Consider the following 19,500-nt stretch of genomic DNA (forward strand, 5'->3'; position numbering starts at 1 on the left):
GTGGCCTGGTGAGCATGTCTGCATGGGCTCTAGCCCCACCTTCTCGTCAGTGGCGGCAGGAACCCTGACCTTCTCGGCCCAGCTCTGGTCTGAAGGACAGAGGCTGGGGCCCTGCACCTCTAGCTAGGCCTTGCTCTCTTGGTGCCTGTGGGAGAGCGGTTGTCCCTGCTGCGTGGCCTCACCTGTGTCCCCGCCCTTTCCCTCCCTGCCCCCCAGTATGTGGCAGAACTGCTCCAAGACCAACGGAAGCCTGTCGTGTGTACCTGTTCCACCGTAGAGGTCCAGGCCGTGCTGTCCGCCCTGCTCACCCGCATCCAGCGCTAGTAAGGGTTCTACTTACCTCCTGCCCTTTGGGGTTCCCTCTCACCTCTTCCTCCCACCCTGACTTCTAAGCAGTGACAGGACCGCCTGGCCTCATCAGACCAAAAATCCTTGGTCACTGTGTGGTTGGGCAATGGCAGGCAATGGTCCTCTGATGACCCTGCTGGTCCCAGAGGTCAGCGTGTGAAAACGTCATTTTCCTGCTCTCCCTTCCTCCCCACCTGGACTCTCCTTGACCCGCCACATCGTCTTCTTAGACCCAGGATGAAGAAGATCAGGAAGAGAGAACCAGAGTTTTACAAAGGCATTTTACTCTCACCCCTCCTACTGTGCTGTGCCATGTGGCATCCAGAGTCAGGGCTTTCCCTCCTCAGGACCTCCCTAGACTAGGGGCCAGGAGTCCCTGCCAATGGGAACGAGAACTTCGGGCCTTGCAGGTGTCTTGGTTCATGCCCACTGCTGACCCCTGGCAGCACTGCCAAATTGCCTCCCATTAGCCTAAGCTAATTCTTTCTTCTAGATGATTACCTGTCCTCTTTGATCCTACATTTCTCTCCTAATTGCAGAAGCACTGTAGTTTATGGCTTCTCTGGGAATTATGCTTACTGGCTAATTTTTTCCCTGCGGGTTGTTGAGATCAAGTAAAGTCAGAGCTTGGGCCCCTCCTCCAAGCAGGACGCTGGTGAACCTCCCGGATGTGGTTGTGACTCTTCCCTTGCTCCCCAGCTGCAACTGCAACTCATCCATGCCGAGACCGGTGAAGGTGGCAGCCGTGGGAGGCCAGAGCTACCTGAGCTCCATCCTCCGGTTCTTTGTCAAGTCGCTGGCCAGCAAGACCTCTGACTGGCTTGGCTACATGCGCTTTCTCATCATTCCCCTCGGTAAAGATGGGGCAGATTTCATTCCTGAAGCAGCATGTTGGGGCTGGGCCCTACGAAGGGACAGTTAGGGAGACCGAAGGCCAGGCCATCATTCTACCCCTTAACCAGTTTACCTTCTCTGGTTTCCATCTCCCAGGTTCTCACCCTGTCGCCAAATACTTGGGCTCAGTTGACAGCAGATACAGCAGTACCTTCCTGGATTCTAGCTGGAGAGATCTCTTCAGTCGCTCGGAGCCCCCCGTGTCAGGTAATGGCCCTCCGCAAGGGGTTGAGGCAGGATGCCACCTGGTCCACGGAGAGCCAGTCTTGGCCAGAGGAGAAGGCTGCAGGAGCGTGCTTCTCTTCCTCCCTGCGCCTCTGCCACCCCCAGTCTCTTGCATGTTTATTTTTTCAGCAAATATTTGTTAGGGGGAGGCCCATTATGGGCAGCCCTTCTTCACTCTGGATGTTTTCAGTCTCTGCTTTCTGCTCTGCTCCTGTACATCTAGAAATGAGGACAGGCATGAGGAGGTGGTGAGGAGGACATCTCTAGTGGTAGAACTCAAATATAAGAAGCAGAGGATAGTTACTAAGCAATCTGTTGATAAGCGAGTAACACTATGCTGACCTTGTCTTTTGTCTGAAATACAGAGTAGGAGTGGCAGGGCTTAGAGTGAGCTTGAACCTTGCAAGGCTGGGGAGCAGTAAATGCATCGCCAGACCTTGAAGGAAGTGATGGGCAGAGAGTTGGAGTGGAGGGGTTCCTCTAGATTACGAGATTGGTTTGAGCAAAACAGACGTGATGTGGGAGCGTGATCAGCCTGAGAAAGAGCAAAACTGAGGAAGTGCAGAGGTCGGAAAGGAGAGAACAGCTCTTTGGTTCATCATTTCTTATATTCAAAGCCAGAGGACCCTTAGAACGCTTTCTCTACTGCAGCTGCTAGGGTCTTCTGATGGGTCTCCAGAAGGGGTCTCTTTAAGAGGGTTTTCAGGTTTGCCTGCTGAAATAAGTTGGTAGTTATCTCTTGTCTTTTCTCCAGAGCAACTGGACGTGGTAGGTCGGGTCATGCAGTATGTCAACGGGGCGGGGGTGACGCACCAGCTCCCTGTGGCTGAGGCCATGCTGACCTGCAGACATAAGTTGTAAGTTTGACTTCAGGGAATTTCTTGGAAACAGGTGGGTGGGCTAGATAAATCTTGAGTTTTCTTCCCTTTTCTGTATTTTTCCGTCTCCCCACCCATTTCCCTTCATAGGCAGCCAAGAGCAAAAGAGACGGGGTTTTGACTACCTCCCATCCAGGCACTCCCCTCCCTAACCTGGGCCTCCCCGCCCAAATGGATACCCCCTCAGTATAAGAGAAGCCCATCCTAGGCGCTGACATTCACGCATGGTGTAGCATGCAAAACTATTTTTTTTGCCTCCATCTGAGGCTCCTCGTGCCGTCCTGAGATGCGATGGAAATTGTCATGTAGTGTCTGGACTCCCTTGACACCACAGTAAACTATGAAAAGCTTGTATCCCCAGCTCTCCATGCAGATGACCCACTAACTGTAAGGCTTCCCTTTGTCTCCCAACAGCCCTGATGAAGACTCCTATCAGAAGTTTATCCCCTTCATTGGTGTGAGTACTGACTCCCCGCTCCTCTGTACCACACCCGTTCTCCTGGCCTTCCTGTCCCCCAGTGCCCTCATGTGTGCGCGCGTGCACACACACACCCAAGATTCATCTAGACAGTGGTTCTCATCCAGAAGCAGTTTTGCCCCCAGGAGAGGTCTAGCAGTGTCTGCAGACGTTTTTTGGTTGTCACAGCTGAAGTTGGGGTTCTACTGGCATCTGATGGTTAGGGAGCAGGGGTGCTGCTGAACTTCCCACAGTGCTCAGGACAGCCCCTACGACAGACTGATCTGGCCCCAGTGTCAGTAGTGCCCAGGTGGAGAAACCCGGGGCTGGGATATGCACTGAGCTGCTCCTTTTGGTGTTCTCCTTTCCCGAATCATGGGCTGTCCCCAGATCACCACTGGTATCTCCTTTTTATTACACCAAGCCCTGAACCTGGTGCCTTGGCCTGGGGCAGGACGTCCAGAGCATAGTTCTGCAGCCTCCAGGGAAAAGCAAGCTGCCTCTGAAATGAAATAATGATAGATGATATTCTGAAGAGAAGTCCAAGAAGTAGGTATTTCTGTGTCCAGGGTCAGATGTACCTTTGAAACGAAGATTCCTTCTTTTCCCTCCTATTTAGTCAAAGGAGAATCTCTAGATGAGTTGATTTTGGAAATCAAAGGGAAACCTCTTGGGTATCTCTGATGTCAGGTGGTGCTGTCTTTTCATTTGGCAGTAGTGAGCCATAAGGCAGAGACCCAACCAAAAGAGGGACCCCAGAGGTGACAGAGGTGACACCCTGGGAGACGAAAGCATACCACAAAAGCATGACTGAAATTTCAGATTTCCATGTGTGAGACAATCGAATTTCTCTTCAAAATCAGCTTGTCTTTTTTCCTCCAATCTCCTAGCTTTGGGTAGGGGGCATATGCAAATGTGAAGGGCCTCTTCTATGCTCAACCCAGGTTCTGGAAGTCTTGAGTGATCGTGGGAAATCCCTGAGCCTGGAGAAATTCGGTTGCCCCTTCTTGTGCCTTGCTAAGACCTCCTGTCTGAACAGTCCACTTAGTCCCTGTTAGGCCCTGGGGCTACTCCCAGAAGCCATGTTGGAAGCTCTAGACCACAGTCTGTAGCCTAGGCTGATGATTTGATTTGCATCTTCATGGAGCTGTGGGTTGCTGCCCACTCTAGCCTCACAGACAGAGAGAGATGTGAAAAAAAAATTTTTTTTCAATTGAAATAAACAAAGGAAGGGCAGCCTCATATAATACCAGGGGAGCAAGGGGAATTGTATCCAGGAAGTTGGGAATGTTAGGATGTTACTTTCCAGGAACTAAAATAAGGATGCATAGAGAGTTTGGGACAAACAAGGGAATAGCAGCCCTGTGTTCTGAGTAGCCTTGAGGGAACCATCCACACGTGATCGTGATCTCGACTCCCCGTCAGTCCCTGGGGTCCCGTTTCCGTGACCTCATAGCACTCCCTAGCACCTCTGCCAGGTGCTAGGCCCTGGGCCTGCTACTTCATCAGGATTCACCTGTCACTTCAAGCCACAGCTGTGACATTCAAATAGTCTGTTTCTAGCTGTGCCTTTGCTGGCTGCTGGAGGGCCCCCTCTCTCCTTCCCAGAATTCTCTATGAGAAATCTAAAATTCTTTGGGAAGCTGAAATTAGTACACTGCCTTGAGGTAGAGAACGGGTGGGGGTGCCTGGGATCACTATCTTATCCATATTCTCTCAGATTCCAGCAAGTCTAGAAAGGAGGAAACTGGTCCCTTGCTTGGTTTCACACAGGCAGGCATTCAGGGAGTCTCCCCCACCCCCCGCAGCACGCTGCCTTACCAAGCTTTCTCCCAGTGGCTCTGACATGGGAAGACGGTGTCTTACCCATGTGGTCTTAGAAGAAGCCCGATCAGAATACTGAAATGGGTCCTGCCTTCGGGGTGGCCTTGCACTCCCCAGAGGTGAGCTGTGAGGTCTTGTGTGCCCTCCAGCTCATTGTTTGGAATGGGGCTTTTTTTACATATAAAGATCAGATCTGGATTTGCAAAGATGTTTAAAGCATGATATATAGTAATGGCTATTGTGTCTAATCACTGGCTTCCAAGTGGACCAAAATGCGTACAGCTTTAGTCAGAGGACCTAATGCAGCGTCTCTTCTTTCTCCCAGGTGGTGAAGGTGGGTCTGGTTGAAGACTCTCCCTCCACAGCAGGTGAGCCTGGGGCCCTGGTGCCCCTGTGGAGTGAGGCGATGCCTTCTCGGCCTCCTCTCTAGTCCGGCAGGCCAGAAGGTGAAGCCTCTGGGTGTCCTAAGGTTAAGTCAGAGTTTGGGCACCCTCACTTCCCAGGTGAAGTAGCAGGGGGCAGTGGGGAGCTGTCCACACTTAGCTCAGCAGCAGCTGAGACCCCTTGTAATTAACTGGTCAGGGGTGGCTTCCTCTGACCAACTGTATCTGTCCCCCTGACAGGCGATGGGGACGACTCGCCCGTGGTCAGCCTCACCGTGCCCTCCACATCACCGCCTTCCAGCTCAGGCCTGAGCCGAGATACCACAGCCACCCCTCCTTCATCCCCCTCCATGAGCAGTGCCCTCGCCGTCATGGGGTAAGGGGCTCTTGCCCATACCTCTCCTTCCTTCCAAACCCCTCCATCAGTGCCCAGGAACCTGACCGACTTAGCTCCCCCCTCCCCCACCCCTCCATCCCCGCCTGCCTACAGCATTGCATGACGACGATGGCTTACTGAGTGTGGAGAACAGGACAGTGGCGAGAGCTTTGGAGTCCCAATTCAGAGACTTGGGGTGCTAGCCAGGCACGTGGAGCTACTCTGTACAGTGCGGGTTACTTTCTTCCCCATCTGTCTCCCGGGGTAGAAGGGAATGAGACAAGTGGCAGGGGGGCTCGTACCAGCCTGTAAAGTGCTATGCAGGGGTCTTGCTGGGGTCTGGCGGGTGTGGTGGAGTGCCGCCATGGGAGACCTGCACAGCCCGGTTTGAGTCATGACTCTGTGTTAGTTGACTATACTAGCTTGTGCTAAAGAACAGATTACTCAGTGACACTTGTTAAAGCACAGTGAGGGAGGGGCACCTGGGTGACTCAGTTGGTTAAGCCTCTGACTCTTGATTTCAGCCCAGGTCGTGGTCTCAGGATCGTGGGATCGAGCCCCATGTCCAGGATCCACGCTCAGCACAGAGTCAGCTTGGAATTCTCTCTCTGCCTCTGCCTCTGTCCCTCCCCCCACTTGCATGCTTCCCCCACCCCAAATAAATAAATAAAACCTTAAAAAAAAAAAAAAGACACAGTGAGGGAGACCACATCAGGGCGTGACCATCGAGACAGGTGTAGGGGGCACTGCTGTGGATTTTGCAGGGTGGGTGGCTCAGCTCCACGTGGAGATGTCTACCCTGGGAGTGAGCATGGGTGGAAAATTACTAAGAGGAAAAGCCAGGGGTACGGGGGGGGGGGGGGGGCTTCTGAACAGTCCTGACAGGACTCTTGCTGAGACAAGTCATGGTGTCAGACATCTCCTGGGGGGGCGGCAGGGGTGAGGAGCCGCAGGGGATCAGATGGGGGGTGGGGCTCTTGCTAACTGTCTTAGCAGGGTTCTTGCTAAAAATGGATTTTACAAGCAAGTACACAAATGGGCCTCTGAAAAGGATTAGGAGCCAAACTAAAGTTTCTAAAGTTTAGTTACTAAGCTTCGTTTCGGACTCCGGGAGTGGAGTGAAATGGCCATGTCAGAGTTTTGTGAGGCTTCAGGAAGAGCTTGTGTTGTTGGTACCTGGCATGCGGGAGCTGCTGCCTTCTTTCAGGCAGGCAGTCTGTCTGTCTGTCCAGTGCCATTTGGGGCACTGGAGCTGTAGCAGCAAATAGGAAAGGCTAGTCCTAGTCTTAGAGCTTAGGCTGCTGGGCCCTGGCAATGCCAGAGCCGTAAAAAATTCAAACTGTAGATTGCAGTGAGCACTATGAAAAACCAGTAGAGGATGGTTCTGCAAGGGGAAAGAATTTCTTTAGGGTCTTAAGTATCCAGAGTTTAGACCAGGTGCTCAGGGTGCCTCTCAGGAGGCAGCTGTCCTGCCAGGCCTGAGCAGGAGGCGCTGAAGGGGAGGGTGGAGCAGAGCCGTCCCAGAAGGGGCCCGAGGGGAACAGGCCATGAGGTGAGTAAAGGGCAGGCGTGGGGCAGGAACACAGATGGGCCGCTGCACCTTCTTCCTCCCTCTTCCCCTTTTCTCTGCCTGGCCTCTTCCTGTTTCTTCTGGGGAGGGTCCTCAGCAGCAGAGAGGGTAGGCACTGGCTAGTGTTTTGTCCAGAAACACCAGTGACAGGGTCGTGGTCCCTGAAGAGCGTGAATGTTCTCAGATGTCGAGAAGCGTCGGTTGCGCCTTGGATCCCAGCCCGTGCCCTCCCTCACCCTCCTCCCCTCCTTCCTTCCCCCTTCCCTTCGTGGTCTCGCTGATCTGTGGGAGGGACAGTTCAGGAAAGGAGGAAATCGCACACGGCCAGTAATGCTTCAGGGTTCCAGGCTTCCCGAAGGGTCTGCAGACCAGCCCTTAACCTCGACCTCCTTTCCCATCCCATTAAAGCTGGTTTCTAGTGGAACAGCTAGAACCAGGCAGAAAGAGAAATGTCAGATGACTTTTGTAGCCTGTGTACCTATTGTGTCTGACACCTCCTTTCTAGAAAACATCAGCCTTTTCTCCCCATGGAGCTAAAATTACCCCTGAGCTAGAAGTGCCATAAATAAGAGAAAGCTGCGGGTCGGCAGCCACCGGCTCGGCCTCCTGGGGCTGTGGCGGAGCCGGCCAAGGTGCTTGCGCCTCTGCACACTTTGTCTCTCTGGCCCTCGGTTGGGTCTCGCCTGGGCTCTGCTTGCCGGGTGTGTCCATGTATGTGTGTGCACGAGTGCATGCAGGAGCGTGTGTAAGTATGTGTGCACACCTCCTGCGGCAAGCCTCCTTCCTCTCCGCTCCTCTCCGCCCCTGTGACTTTGTGTTTGGTTCCCTCACAGTGCCTCAGGTCTTCACCCTCTCCTGACTTTGTCTTCCGATCATTCCATCACTCCCTTCCCACAGAAACCAATTCTGTGGGACCGGGGGGAACCCAGGACCACTAGCCCGCCACCTCCCCTCACCCTGCCCAGAGCCTGGCAGTCCCCTGCTGATCCCTGAGGCCGGCCGTGTAGTTGGGAACTGAGGGCAGAGCCTACTCTCCGTTACTGTTCCCCTTCCTCAGGAGCCCCAACAGCCCATATGGGGACGTGATTGGCCTCCAGGTGGACTACTGGCTGGGCCACCCTGGCGAGCGGAGGAGGGAAGGTGACAAGAGGGATGCCAGCTCCAAGAACACCCTCAAGAGCGTCTTCCGCTCAGTGCAGGTGTCCCGCCTGCCCCATGGTGGGGAGGCCCAGCTTTCCGGCACCATGGCAATGACTGTAGTCACCAAAGAGAAGAACAAGAAAGGTAGGTGACATCTGAGGCCAGGGACGATCGGGGCCACCAGGGTTCACTGACTCCTCTCAGGGTCGGGGAGCCCTCTGGATAAGGGCAGAGCAGCCCATCTATCATGTGGTCCAGCCCAGGGTCCTGCAAGGCTCTTAGCTCACCTTGCGAGATGAGGCCAGTCCTTCTGTAATCAAGGAAATGAATGTCCCCAGTGAGTAATCAGTCCCTGCCTGCTGAACATCAGCGCCGTAGGGGCTGGGGCAGTTAGTGCTGCCATAACGAACGGAGCCTTTCCAGCCACTGCCCTCTAGGGTGGACCACATGACAGAGGAGGCCATCACTGCGTCCCCATGAAGCAGGCATTTGCACCCAGTCCTAGAAGTCGCTCAAGCCCACATGAGCAAAAGGGCATAGTTGTTTAAGAGTTAAGAGGAGTTAAAGGCACCTGCGTGGCTCAGTCAGTTAAGTGTCTGCCTTCGGGGGGCGCTGCGTGGCTCAGTGGGTTAAAGCCTCTGCCTTTGGCTCAGGTCATGATATCGAGCCCCGCATCAGGCTCTCTGCTCAGCAGGGAGTCTGCTTCCCTTCCTCTCTCTCTCTCTTCCTGTCTCTCTGCCTACTTGTGATCTCTCTCTCTGTCAAATAAATAAATAAAATCTTTAAAAAAAGAAAAAGTGTCTGCCTTCAGATCAGGTCATGATCTCAGGGTCCTTGGATCGGGTCCCATGTTGGTCTCCCTGCTCAGCAGGGAGTCTCCTTCTCCCTCTCTCCACTCATGCTCTCTTTCAAATAAATAAAATATTTTTTAAAAAGAATTACGAGTAGTACAGCCCATTTTGGATAAGAGGGGCGGTTTCAGGCACTAGAGGCAGAGTTGGGGGGTGTCCCCGGGCCCTCTGCTCTGAGAGAGTAAGGCAGGAACGCCCCCGGCCGGGCCAGTGCCAGGCAGAGCTTGCCGCTGTGTGCTCTGCTGTGCGCCGGCCGCAGCGGGCAAGCCTGCCGGGGGACTCGGGCCCTCAAAGCCCACCGCCAGCCAGCGGTCAGGTTCCTTTAACTGCCGGACCCTCCCTCCTCAGCACTCCCAAAGCAGCTAGGCCTCTCTGTTCATGCCTCTGCTTCATAGTGCTCCGCATGGGGGCAAGCAGGGGCTGCAGCAGACCTAAAGCCAAACAACAGAGGCAGCTCAGAGACGCAGCCCGGGCAAGCCTGCCGTGATGCGCCCCTCGATGCCCTGAAAGCCCTGGGCCAGAGCCATTGCAGACCCTGCCATGAGGCCCTCCTAGCCACAGCAGACTCGGCCCTATGTGCATGTGAGCGTGTAGGAGGGAGAGCCCAAGGACACGGGCACCTTGCCCCACAGGCTACCTAGAACATTCAAGCCAGAAGGGACCTCAGAAACTAACTAGCTCCAGGTCCTCGTTACACAGTTAAAGATACCAAGGTTCAGGGAGAGGCTTGTGCTGGGAGGGGGCGGAACAAAGATCTGGTTTGCACTTCCTGCATCCCCCGAGCTAGGGAGGGGGGAGAAGGGATGGCTGGCTGCAAATCACCTCCCCTTCCCACAGGAAGAGGGGCTGGTGGGGATGAGAGAGAGGAGAGGGGTGGCTGCTTTTCCAAGGGCTGTGATGGAGGTGGTTTTGCTTGCCTTCCAGTTCCCACCATCTTCCTGAGCAAGAAACCTCGAGAAAAGGAGGTAGATTCCAAGAGCCAGGTCATCGAGGGTATCAGCCGCCTCATCTGCTCCGCTAAGCAGCAGCAGACCATGCTGAGAGGTACGGAGAAATGGGCGGAAGGTGCCGGGCGGGGTGGGAAGAAGAGGGGCCGGGGACTCTGGGGGGAGGGAGGCGATGGCCCTCCCCAAGGGACCCTGGGGAGGTGGCCTTAGCAGCCCTGGTCAACCCCTCCTTCCCCTGTCACCCCAGTGTCCATCGATGGAGTTGAGTGGAGTGACATCAAGTTCTTCCAGCTGGCGGCCCAGTGGCCCACCCATGTCAAGCACTTTCCAGTGGGACTGTTCAGTGGCAGCAAGGCCACCTGAGGGCATTCTCTCCTGGCCACTCTCCCTCCTGGCACTGCCACCAGCCTCACCGCCTGCGGGCAGGGGGAGGCCAGCAGGCCCCGGCCCAGCATCCCCTTTCCTGGCCCGGGAGTCTGCGTCTTTTTTGCCCAGTCCTGAAGGACACTGCCAGTGGGGACACTGCCCCCCTCCCTCCTGCTCAGTCCTCTCCTTCCTGCTCCAGGCCAAGGCATGTCGATTTTGCCTTCTGGCGCCCATCCCTGGAATTGAGGCCTGGGCATTCCTTCACTGACTTCTAATCTCCTCACATGGCTCCAGTTCCTTCCTGGAAATAGGAAGCCTGGGATTCTGGTCCCCAGCAGGGAGTCCAGGCCTCCCCATCTCTGCCAGCTGCCCTGCCTGTCCCCCTCAAGTGGAGCCCACGGCCACTTCCCATGCTGTGGGTTCTCCCACTGGGGGTCAGAGGGGTACCCTGAACCCAAGGACCCCCCCACCTCCCCTCCACAGTCACAGGGGCAGCCCCACCCTCCCTCACCACCAGGACAGCTTTTTTATGGTGATGCCATGTTTCTCTGGGGTGGAGGGGCCTTCCCAGTCTCCCCCATGCACGACCACCTCACTTACCCCCAGGTTCCCCCCTACATGTCACAAGCACCCTTGAATGTTTCTTTGGTTCTCTGCACAGCCAGTCTCTTGGTGGTTCCATGTGACTTGCTTGGGCACCAACCCCTGTCCTTGTGGCTTCCCCCTGTTGGTGACTCTCCTCCCTCTGCCTCTCCCCTTCCCCCGCCAGCACAGGGCTGCCTCTTCCTGAACTCCAGACTGGGACAGAAGGGAGAGAGACCCCCCCACCGGCATATTGTCTGTGACCCTGCATCTCCCTGTGCCTTCCGTGTCTATTTGTGTCGCACTCCCTATTGTGTCCGTCCCCTCCTCTCGCCTAGGCAGAGAGCCCGCCTTCCCAGCGGGTGTTTCTCCAGTGGGCTCCAATCCTGCCCTCTCGCCATGGGGGTCTGAGCCAACCCCTCAGCCTTGGCCATCAGCATTCTCAGGAGAAGCTGAGCACACAGGGCCACCATCCCAGCCGTAGCCCTCCGTGCCCCCCCCCCGACACCGCACACCTTCGGAGCTTTACCGTTGCCCTCTCTCACCCCTTCTAGAAGTTTTTGCACAGAACTTCATTTTGAAAAGTGTTTTTCTCATTCTCCATACCTCCCCAAACTCCTCCAGCCCTTACCCCTGCTCAGCCCTGCGTCCGGAGCGTCTCCTGGGCTGAGCTGCTCTCTCGGGGCCGGAGAGGGGCGGGGCTTGAGGGACTGAGTGGATGTTGGTTGGGTTTTTCATTCAATAAACTGGTGATTTCTTACCAACTAGCAAGGCTTGGGCTTCTATGCCTCTCACTGTGACTCAGGATCTGTACGACCCTCTCCCCTCCACAACACAGTCGACTCCTTTCAAAATCAACTCCTTTCAAATGGCTGGCAAGAAGTATTCTCATTTCCTTAATTAGAGAAATAGGCATGAAGGTGCCTTGCCCAGTATGAGGCACTCAGAGGTCAGAAACAGAAGTAACGCTCTGCTCACACCAATCTCTTCTTTTTCTATAGGACTCACTATTCCCAAATCCCACCTCCCAAGACAAGGACATGTCAAGGGCAATTTCTGCTCTTCTTTTTTTTTTTTTTTTTTTTTTTAAGATTTTATTTATTCATTTGACAGGCAGAGATCACAAGTAGGTAGAGAGGCAGGAAGCAGGCTCCCTGCCGAGCAGAGAGCCGATGTGGGGCTTGATCCCAGGACCCTGGGATCATGACCTGAGCCAAAGGCAGGGGCTTTAACCCACTGAGCCACCCAGGTGCCCCAGTTTCTGCTCTTCTGATTAAAGATTAGAACTTGGCTTCTTTCCCTCTGCTAGGCCGATGTCCTGCCATAGTTTCTGGAAGCTGGTTAAGTCTGAGGCCCAGGTGGAGGGGTGGAGCTGGGGTTTGTCATTGAGTTGGCTTTCCTACCTGCCCTTAACTCAGAGATGGAAAACAGCCATAGCCCCTGCTCCCCGGATGCCTGGTTCTTCACACACTCCCGGATGGAGGCCTGCACACCAGCCTTCCTCTGGTGAAGAAGTGCCCAGAGGTTGGGGCTTGCGTGGGGAAGGAGACCGAAGGGCTTGGCGTCCTTCCCCTGCAGGACACAGCCACAGAGGAGTGGATGACCAAGCAGGACAGGCCGTACTGGCTCCCCGAGCCCTGTGGTCCAGTGACCTAAGGGAGGGAGGCTCTGGGACTCGGCAGTGTAGCCCCGCACCAAGCTCTCTGAGCCTGGAATGTGGAGATAATGCCCATCTCCCAAGGGGGAAAGTCCAGCGAGGTCTGTGACAGTGTCCCAGAAATGCAATCTGCACGTTAGTTACCGAACAAGGTGTACAATCTGGGTGGTGAGAGGAAACGCCAGAAGTCAAATTGTGTTTAAGATGAGCTAGAGAGGATGTGAGTGTTGCCTCAGGACAGACTGGAAGCTCCAAGAGAGACCTGGGGGCTGGAGGCCAAGGGAGAGGGTGCAGGCAGTGCAGCGGGGAGGGGAGACCCAGGAGCGGTGGAAGTCCCCAGCTGGAGGGGTGTGGGGCACAAGCAGACTCAGGTCCAGCTCAGAACTGAGAAGACCGAGCAGATGATGGGAAGATGAGGGGGAGGGAGAGACCCGCGCTCCCGGCCTGCGGGGTCCGACTCTGCATCCAGGGCCGCCCCTCCTCCCGCCTCTGGGGGCTTCACTCTTGCGGTTGCCCCCTTTCTCCTGCCTCCATCTCTACCGGATCTTTGGCTCTTTCCTGTCCGCCTGCCATCTGCATGCCCACACTAAGTAACAGCTCTCCTGTCAAAAACAACTTCCCTGCTTCTAGATTCCCTCTGACAGCCGCGTCTCTGCTCCCTGGAAAGTGAAAGTATTTTGAAGCTGTTCCTGCATCCTGCCTCTTGCTTCTACTCCTTCAGGCTTTTATCCTCAACAGCCCATCAGAAGTTCCCTTACCGAGGTCACCCGTGACCTCAGGTGCCACATCCAAGGGTCAGTTTTCTTTCCTGACCCCCGCACTTGGCCTGTGGACAGCTCTCTGCTCTCCTTCCACTCCTCTGACTGCCCTTTCTTGGCCTCCCTTACTGTCTCTCCAGCTTCCCAGCCGTGGAACACTGGGCAGTGCGGGGCTCGCGCACCGGCCTCCTCTCCCCCCACACTCAGCCCTGCAGTGTGAATTACTGCTCTGTGCACGGACTCCCCGCGCCACCCCCCCGCCCACCCCGCCGCCCCACTCTTCAGGAGCTGAGGCCAAAACCTGTGGAACCGCCACTGACTCATCTGTCCCTCGTCCCCAACATCCAGTCCACCGGCAAATCCTACCAACTTTCCCAAGACAGACTGGGAACCCAGCAGTGCTGCACCGCTTTCGCTGCTGCTGTTATCCGTCTCTGGATGTGTTCATAGCCTCCTAATTATCTGTGCTTCCACCTACTCTTCCTGTACTCTGTTCTCCACACAATAGCCAGAGAGAGCTTTTTAAAATGTTAATCATATCGTGTTAAATTACCAATTTGAACTGTCCAATGGCTTCCATCCCACTAGGAATATAATTCAAAGCCCTCACCATAACTCACAAGGCCTACGTGATCCGACCTCCTGAGGGCTGATTGATTTCTCCTCTCATTCTGCCCCTCCCCCAATGGCCCCCTCTGCATTCCTCAGACACAGGCATGCTCTGCCTCAGGGTCTTTGCATAAGCTGTTCCCCCTGCCCATCCTGCCCCCGCCTCTAGGTCCTTATGGTTTGCTCCCCCATTGAAGTCTTGGCTTAAAGGTGACAGAGAAGCCTTCCCTACGTGAGACAGAGAAGCTACCTGTCTCACGTAGCACCTTCCTTTTCTCTCCTCCTTCTTTAGTTTTCCTTATTAGCACTTCTCATTCCTTAGCACTTAATTATCCATTTGTCTCTCTCTCCTCACCGGAATGTAAGCTCCAAGGAAATGGGAGTTATTTTTTTAACCTGCTCTAACTTTGGTACCCAGGATCCTTCTTGGCTCGTCCTAGGTCCACAGTGACTGTCAACAGAATGAGTGAAGAGGCCTTGTGCTGCGGCAGTGGAGTCCCCAGTCCCCATGCACTGCTCAGACACTTCAGTGCCTCAGCCCGCAAGATACCTGACTTCCCACAGGCCCTGGAGTAAGAAGATAGACTCCTAAGAAGAGGGAAAGGGTTGTGAAGCAATGATCTCCAGAATTCCAAACATGGAGCAACTCAGATTTACACATTGAGACAGCTTTGCCCAGTCAAGGAGAGTCAAGGTTGCCCCAGAGCAGAACTGTCCATGGGGCTGCCAGAAACATTCTCTAAGGCCAAGAGTAGCATTTTGGTGCAGAAGGTGGAAGAACTTCTGTCTAACTCGTATACCAACGCCAGATTGTTTTATTGTTAATTTAAACAAACACGGATTTTAGAATAGTTTTAGATTTACAGAAAAGTTGCAAAGATGGAACAAAGAGTTGCTGTACAACAGCCCCGCGCCCGCGCTGGCCTTCTCCTGTGGCTAACTCGTTACATTAGCATGGCGCATTTCTTGCAACTAACGGACCAACACTGATACATTATTATAAACTAAAGTCCATGTTTCACTCCAGTTCCTTAGTTTTTCCCTAAAGTCAGGGTTTTTTAAAGTTTTGTTTGTTTGTTTGTTTTTGAGAGAGGAAGTGAGAGAGCACGAGCCGGGGGAGCTGCAGAGGAAGAGAGAGAATCAGGCTCCCCACTGAGCAGGGTGCCAGATGTGGGGCTGGATTCCAGAACCCCAGGATCATGACCTCAGTGAAGACAGATATTTTTAATGTTTAACATTTAACAGACTGAGCCACCCAGCACCCCTAAAGTCCTTTTATGCATTCCAGGATACCACACTACATTTAATATTTGGAGCTATGACATTTTCTTTCTTTCTTTTTTTGTTTTTTTTTTTTTTTTAAGAATTTATTTATTTATTTGACAGAGATCACAAGTAGGCAGAGAGAAGGAAGCAGGCTCCACGCTAAGCAGAGAATCTGATGTGGGGCTTGATCCCAGGACCCTGAGTCATGACCTGAGCTGAAGGCAGAGGCTTTAACCCACTGAGCCACCCAGGCGCCCCAAGCTATGGCATTTTCTTAAACTTTCTCTATTTTTGATAACCTTGACAGCTTTGAGGTGTACTGGTCACATATTTTGTAGACTGCCCCTTGACAGCAATTTGCCAGCACATCACATCAAGGGGACCCGCCTTCAACATGATATGTCAGTCTTGATCATCTGACTGAGGTGGTGTTGGCTAGTAAGCTCACACCCCCTTCCCTACTGTGCTCCTGGGCTGGAAGCCACTAAGCACAGCCTAGATAAAATACAGATTTTCCTCTGCATGCATTATTTGGGTTCTGGAGAGCAGATTTCTTCTAGACAGCAGACTTCTAAATCCATGTTTTTAAACTCCATCCCTCACCACCCACTGCTGTGTCCAGAGACTATGGCATGGATGACCCTCTCAACACCGCCTGCGAGCATTTTCTTCTGGCCAGGCTGCTGCAAGAATGCTTCGTGCGGCTTCTGCCCCAGACTCCTTCAAGCTGCCCCAGGAAATAAGTTCAGCTGATACTTCCTTTTTACCAAGGAGAAAGCCCCAATTCAGAGAGCCGCCCGCTCCCAGCCCCACCCCCACCCCCATCCCAAATCTAAACTCTCATTTCTTTTTTTAAGATTTTATTTATTTATTTCTCAGAGAGGGATTGAGAGCACAAGCACGGGGAGCAGCAGGCAAAGAAGCAGACTCCCCACTGAGCAGGGAGCCTGATGCAGGACTAGATCACAGGACCCTGGGATCGTGACCTGAGCCCAAGGCAGACGGTTAACCGACTGAGACACCCAGCTGCCAATAAACTCTCATTTCTAAGCATTTACATGACTTGAATACTCACGGACCTCCCAAACCCAGTGTGGCTCAAACAGAACTCTTGATTTCCCTCCATCCGCCCCAGTTTTGATAATGACACAGCGTCCATCCTATACAAGGCAGAAGCCACCGAGTTGTTCTGTGTCACCACAATGACTCCTGTTCATTCTGCCTCTCAGACACTGTTCCCAAACGTAAGCCAGAGAACCTCCCTGCCTTGCTAGGGCCCTTCAGCAGCTACCTCCAGTCACCCACCTCGTGACCCATCAGGCCTACACATTTGGCCCCACTACCCCTCACTTCCCTTTTAGCTGCTTTCTCCAGCCCTACGATCTTCGCCCTTGAGCCACACCTGATCCTGCAGTGATCACACTCCTCTTCCCTGCTCGGGGCTCAAACACATGGTTCTTCCCACCTTAAATGGTCTGTCCGCCCCCACAGAGCTACTCTCTTTGCCTTTAGGATGCAGCCTACACATCACTGAGGCTTTCCCAACTGCCCTGCCCAAAGCGCCGCTGTTAAGTTAGCCTCTACCTGAGCCCTTTCTGTAGTCACAGCATTCAACGTCCCTGGCAATAAATGTCTTTGTACCACATCAGAATGAGAGCTCCAGGTGAACAGGGACTCAGCCTACATCTCCAGCACCCATCACTCTGGCACATGGCAAATACTAAAAAGCTAGCTAAAAGGATGAGTGCAGGGTTGCCACTTGTCCAATGCACATAGACCTGTTGAGAAGGAACCAGATTTCTAACCCAGGTCATCTCACTCCAGACCATTTCTCAAGGCCCCACTCAGATCCCAAATTCCCAACCATCTGTACATCCTACACGTATTAATGTCCTATCATGGTACATGATGAAAACATGGTTGGGTTCTTACCTATATAGGAACTCCGAGGTGAGCAAGGGAGGCAGACAGACAATTGCCACAAAGCACGACATGTTGCACAGGAATATGCCAGAAGGACATCTAATCCAGCCTGGGGAAGATGTCACAAAGGAGACAACACCTGAGCAGCATCTTAAAGATGCCTGACGCAGTGGATGTTCCGGACACAGGCAGTAGCAAAAACGGGAGATAAGAGAGAGTCTGCCTTGTTCCGAGACCCTTGGGTGGTTAACAGGACTGCAAAGCAGTGGGCATGGGGCACGACAGGGCAGAAGAGAAAGACAGCCAGGGCTCTACGGAGCCCTATAGCTGTGGTTATCCTCACTGTCTGCCTGGGTGAGGGCTGTGCACTTTTTCCTGAGATCAGTGGAGAGCCAGGGTAGTGAGAGGAGGGAATTTAGCAAGAGGAGGGAATTTAGCAAGGGAATTGTGACACAGATTGGAGGAAACAAGACTGAAGACCAGAAGAGCTGGAAGGGTGTTGCAGCAATTGAGGAAAGATGTGACCGAGACCTAGACGATGGTTAAAGGGAGGAGAGCTGCAGGAGAATGGAAATGTTCATTCAATTTAAGAGGTAAAATCAGTAGGGGTAGGTGGTTGGGGAGGAAATTGGGTCAAAAGAGATAGAGCCAAGGAGAGGGGCTGGCTGGCTGCTCTAGGTGAACCAGCAGAGGGTGGGACATTCCTGGAAGAGATTTGGGCAGGAGATGGTGAGTTCAGGGCAACGATGCTCTGTGCTGCTCAGAGGTTAGTGTCCAATTGGAGTTGAAAAATAGGCCTGGACGGAGCTCAGGGCAGTGATTGGGGCGTCCTGAACACACAGGGGAACTCACTGGACAGAGAAGGCGAGAACACCCCTGGCTGGGCGGAGCTCTCTCCATCCTGACCGTGTAGGGCATCTACTGCCAGCACCAGACAGCTTAGCACTTGTATCCAGACACGGCTTTCCATTTGCTGCCTCTTTTACTGCTCGCTTCCATCCCGAATGTGTTCTCCTTCCAACACCTTAAGAGACCGCCCAATATTTCGTATGCTTTCTCCCCACTCTCCGTCCACTAGCACCGGGTCGATCCAACAGTAAGGCTGGTGGTGATAATCCTAAATAACTACGAGTAACAGTGTCTGTTATGTACAAGGCCTAATGTTAAGATCTTAACTCTGCTGTTTTATTCTATTTCTGCAAGGATCCAAAGAGGTAAGTATGAGGAGCTTTATTTTACAAATGAGGAAACAGGTGAAGTTACAGAGCACGTGCAAAGCCCTATAGCAGATAGGAGATGGATAAATAGATGGATAGCAGATGGAGAAATATGGCATTGAACCTAGCTGAGGATGACCCCAAAGCCCGTGTGCCCTCTCACTGAGCAGGGTGAGGACACCTCTAGTCTGGCTGGGAGGTCAAAAGGAAGAGAGGGTATCGGTTTGCCAAGTGGCTACCAGGATAGCAATCAGGAGCCTCTTGGGGGAGCTCTAAGCAGTCCGGACTCTTGACTCAGGGGCAGAAAGAATGGACAACCAGGGGTGTTCACAGTAGAACGAGTTCCTCAGGAAGCAATGAGCTGCTCATCACGTAAAGGAGACACGATCTTGAAGGAGCCTCCAATCTTGAGCATGTCATGAACCTTCTGACATTTCCAGGTGGAAGATATGCTTGGAAAAAGTGCCCCCCAAACACTTCCAAGAAAAGTAGTGACGCTAGCCAAAGGAAAAAGAAAAATTTAAGAAAGCAGATTTCAATGGAATGGGTGCTTCTGAGGATCCAAGGGGAAGGGGTGGGAGCAGGAGGAGTGATTTTAAGGGAGAAAACATTAAAAGTAGCAAAACAACCTCCCCAGGCATGGGACAGGTGGAGGCAAACTGATAAGCTCTGCAGAAAATGGCATAAGGAGCTGAATCACCACTGGGCATAGACTCCTCCCTTTTTCTCCGCTAACAGAGCACCCATCAGCAGACTGGCAGGAGACCAGCAGCTGCAGGGGGAATGCAGAACAGAGCGGGATGAAGTAACAGTCTCTTCTCCTGGGAGATGCACAGTAGAACCCTCAGGGACAAGATTAGAAGCCAAGTGGCTGAAAAGGTTGGACACATGCAAGATTAAGTGCTTTAAAGCAAGATAAGAGCCTGAGAACCCAGCAGGGCAGACCCCCACCCCCACCCCTACTCAGCACACAGGGAGGAGCAGGGCAGGATGGCCAAAGAGAATCACAAAGAAAGCCCAGAACCCTGTGGAGAGCAGAAAAGCCAGAGCAGGAATCCAGCAGAAGTCATAAAGGGAGACTGAAAAATGCTCTTTCCATTTACCTGGAAAAAGATGACAAAAGGAATGTGCGCTATTAGACTGAGAGAGAGCACAAGGGGAAAAGGCAGCGGTTGTGGCTGTGTGTTTGTGCTTGGGTATGTGTCATATGGTCCTACGTGGGCCTGTAA

The 19,500-nt window shown here is 53.4% G+C and overlaps 1 protein-coding gene across 2 annotated transcripts in view; it reads left to right on the plus strand.

Moving 5' to 3' along the window:
- The window catches only part of PACS1 (phosphofurin acidic cluster sorting protein 1), a 140,816-nt gene extending 129,208 nt beyond the window's left edge, over positions 1 to 11,608 (plus strand). For both annotated transcript variants that reach the window (XM_004769970.3, XM_004769969.2), the window contains exons 15-24: positions 217 to 323; positions 1,048 to 1,202; positions 1,339 to 1,449; positions 2,222 to 2,324; positions 2,760 to 2,802; positions 4,952 to 4,994; positions 5,250 to 5,385; positions 8,013 to 8,239; positions 9,871 to 9,990; positions 10,141 to 11,608. In XM_004769970.3, the coding sequence (XP_004770027.3) occupies positions 217 to 323; positions 1,048 to 1,202; positions 1,339 to 1,449; positions 2,222 to 2,324; positions 2,760 to 2,802; positions 4,952 to 4,994; positions 5,250 to 5,385; positions 8,013 to 8,239; positions 9,871 to 9,990; positions 10,141 to 10,256 (1,161 nt within the window). In that variant the 3' untranslated portion in view covers positions 10,257 to 11,608. The remainder of the gene's footprint in view (positions 1 to 216; positions 324 to 1,047; positions 1,203 to 1,338; positions 1,450 to 2,221; positions 2,325 to 2,759; positions 2,803 to 4,951; positions 4,995 to 5,249; positions 5,386 to 8,012; positions 8,240 to 9,870; positions 9,991 to 10,140) is intronic.
- The last annotated feature ends 7,892 nt before the right edge of the window (positions 11,609 to 19,500 follow it).

This window comes from Mustela putorius, unplaced genomic scaffold (genome assembly GCF_011764305.1).
Source record: "Mustela putorius furo isolate JIRA1106 unplaced genomic scaffold, ASM1176430v1.1 tig00000127_pilon_pilon_pilon, whole genome shotgun sequence".
Classification (NCBI taxonomy): domain Eukaryota; kingdom Metazoa; phylum Chordata; class Mammalia; order Carnivora; family Mustelidae; genus Mustela; species Mustela putorius.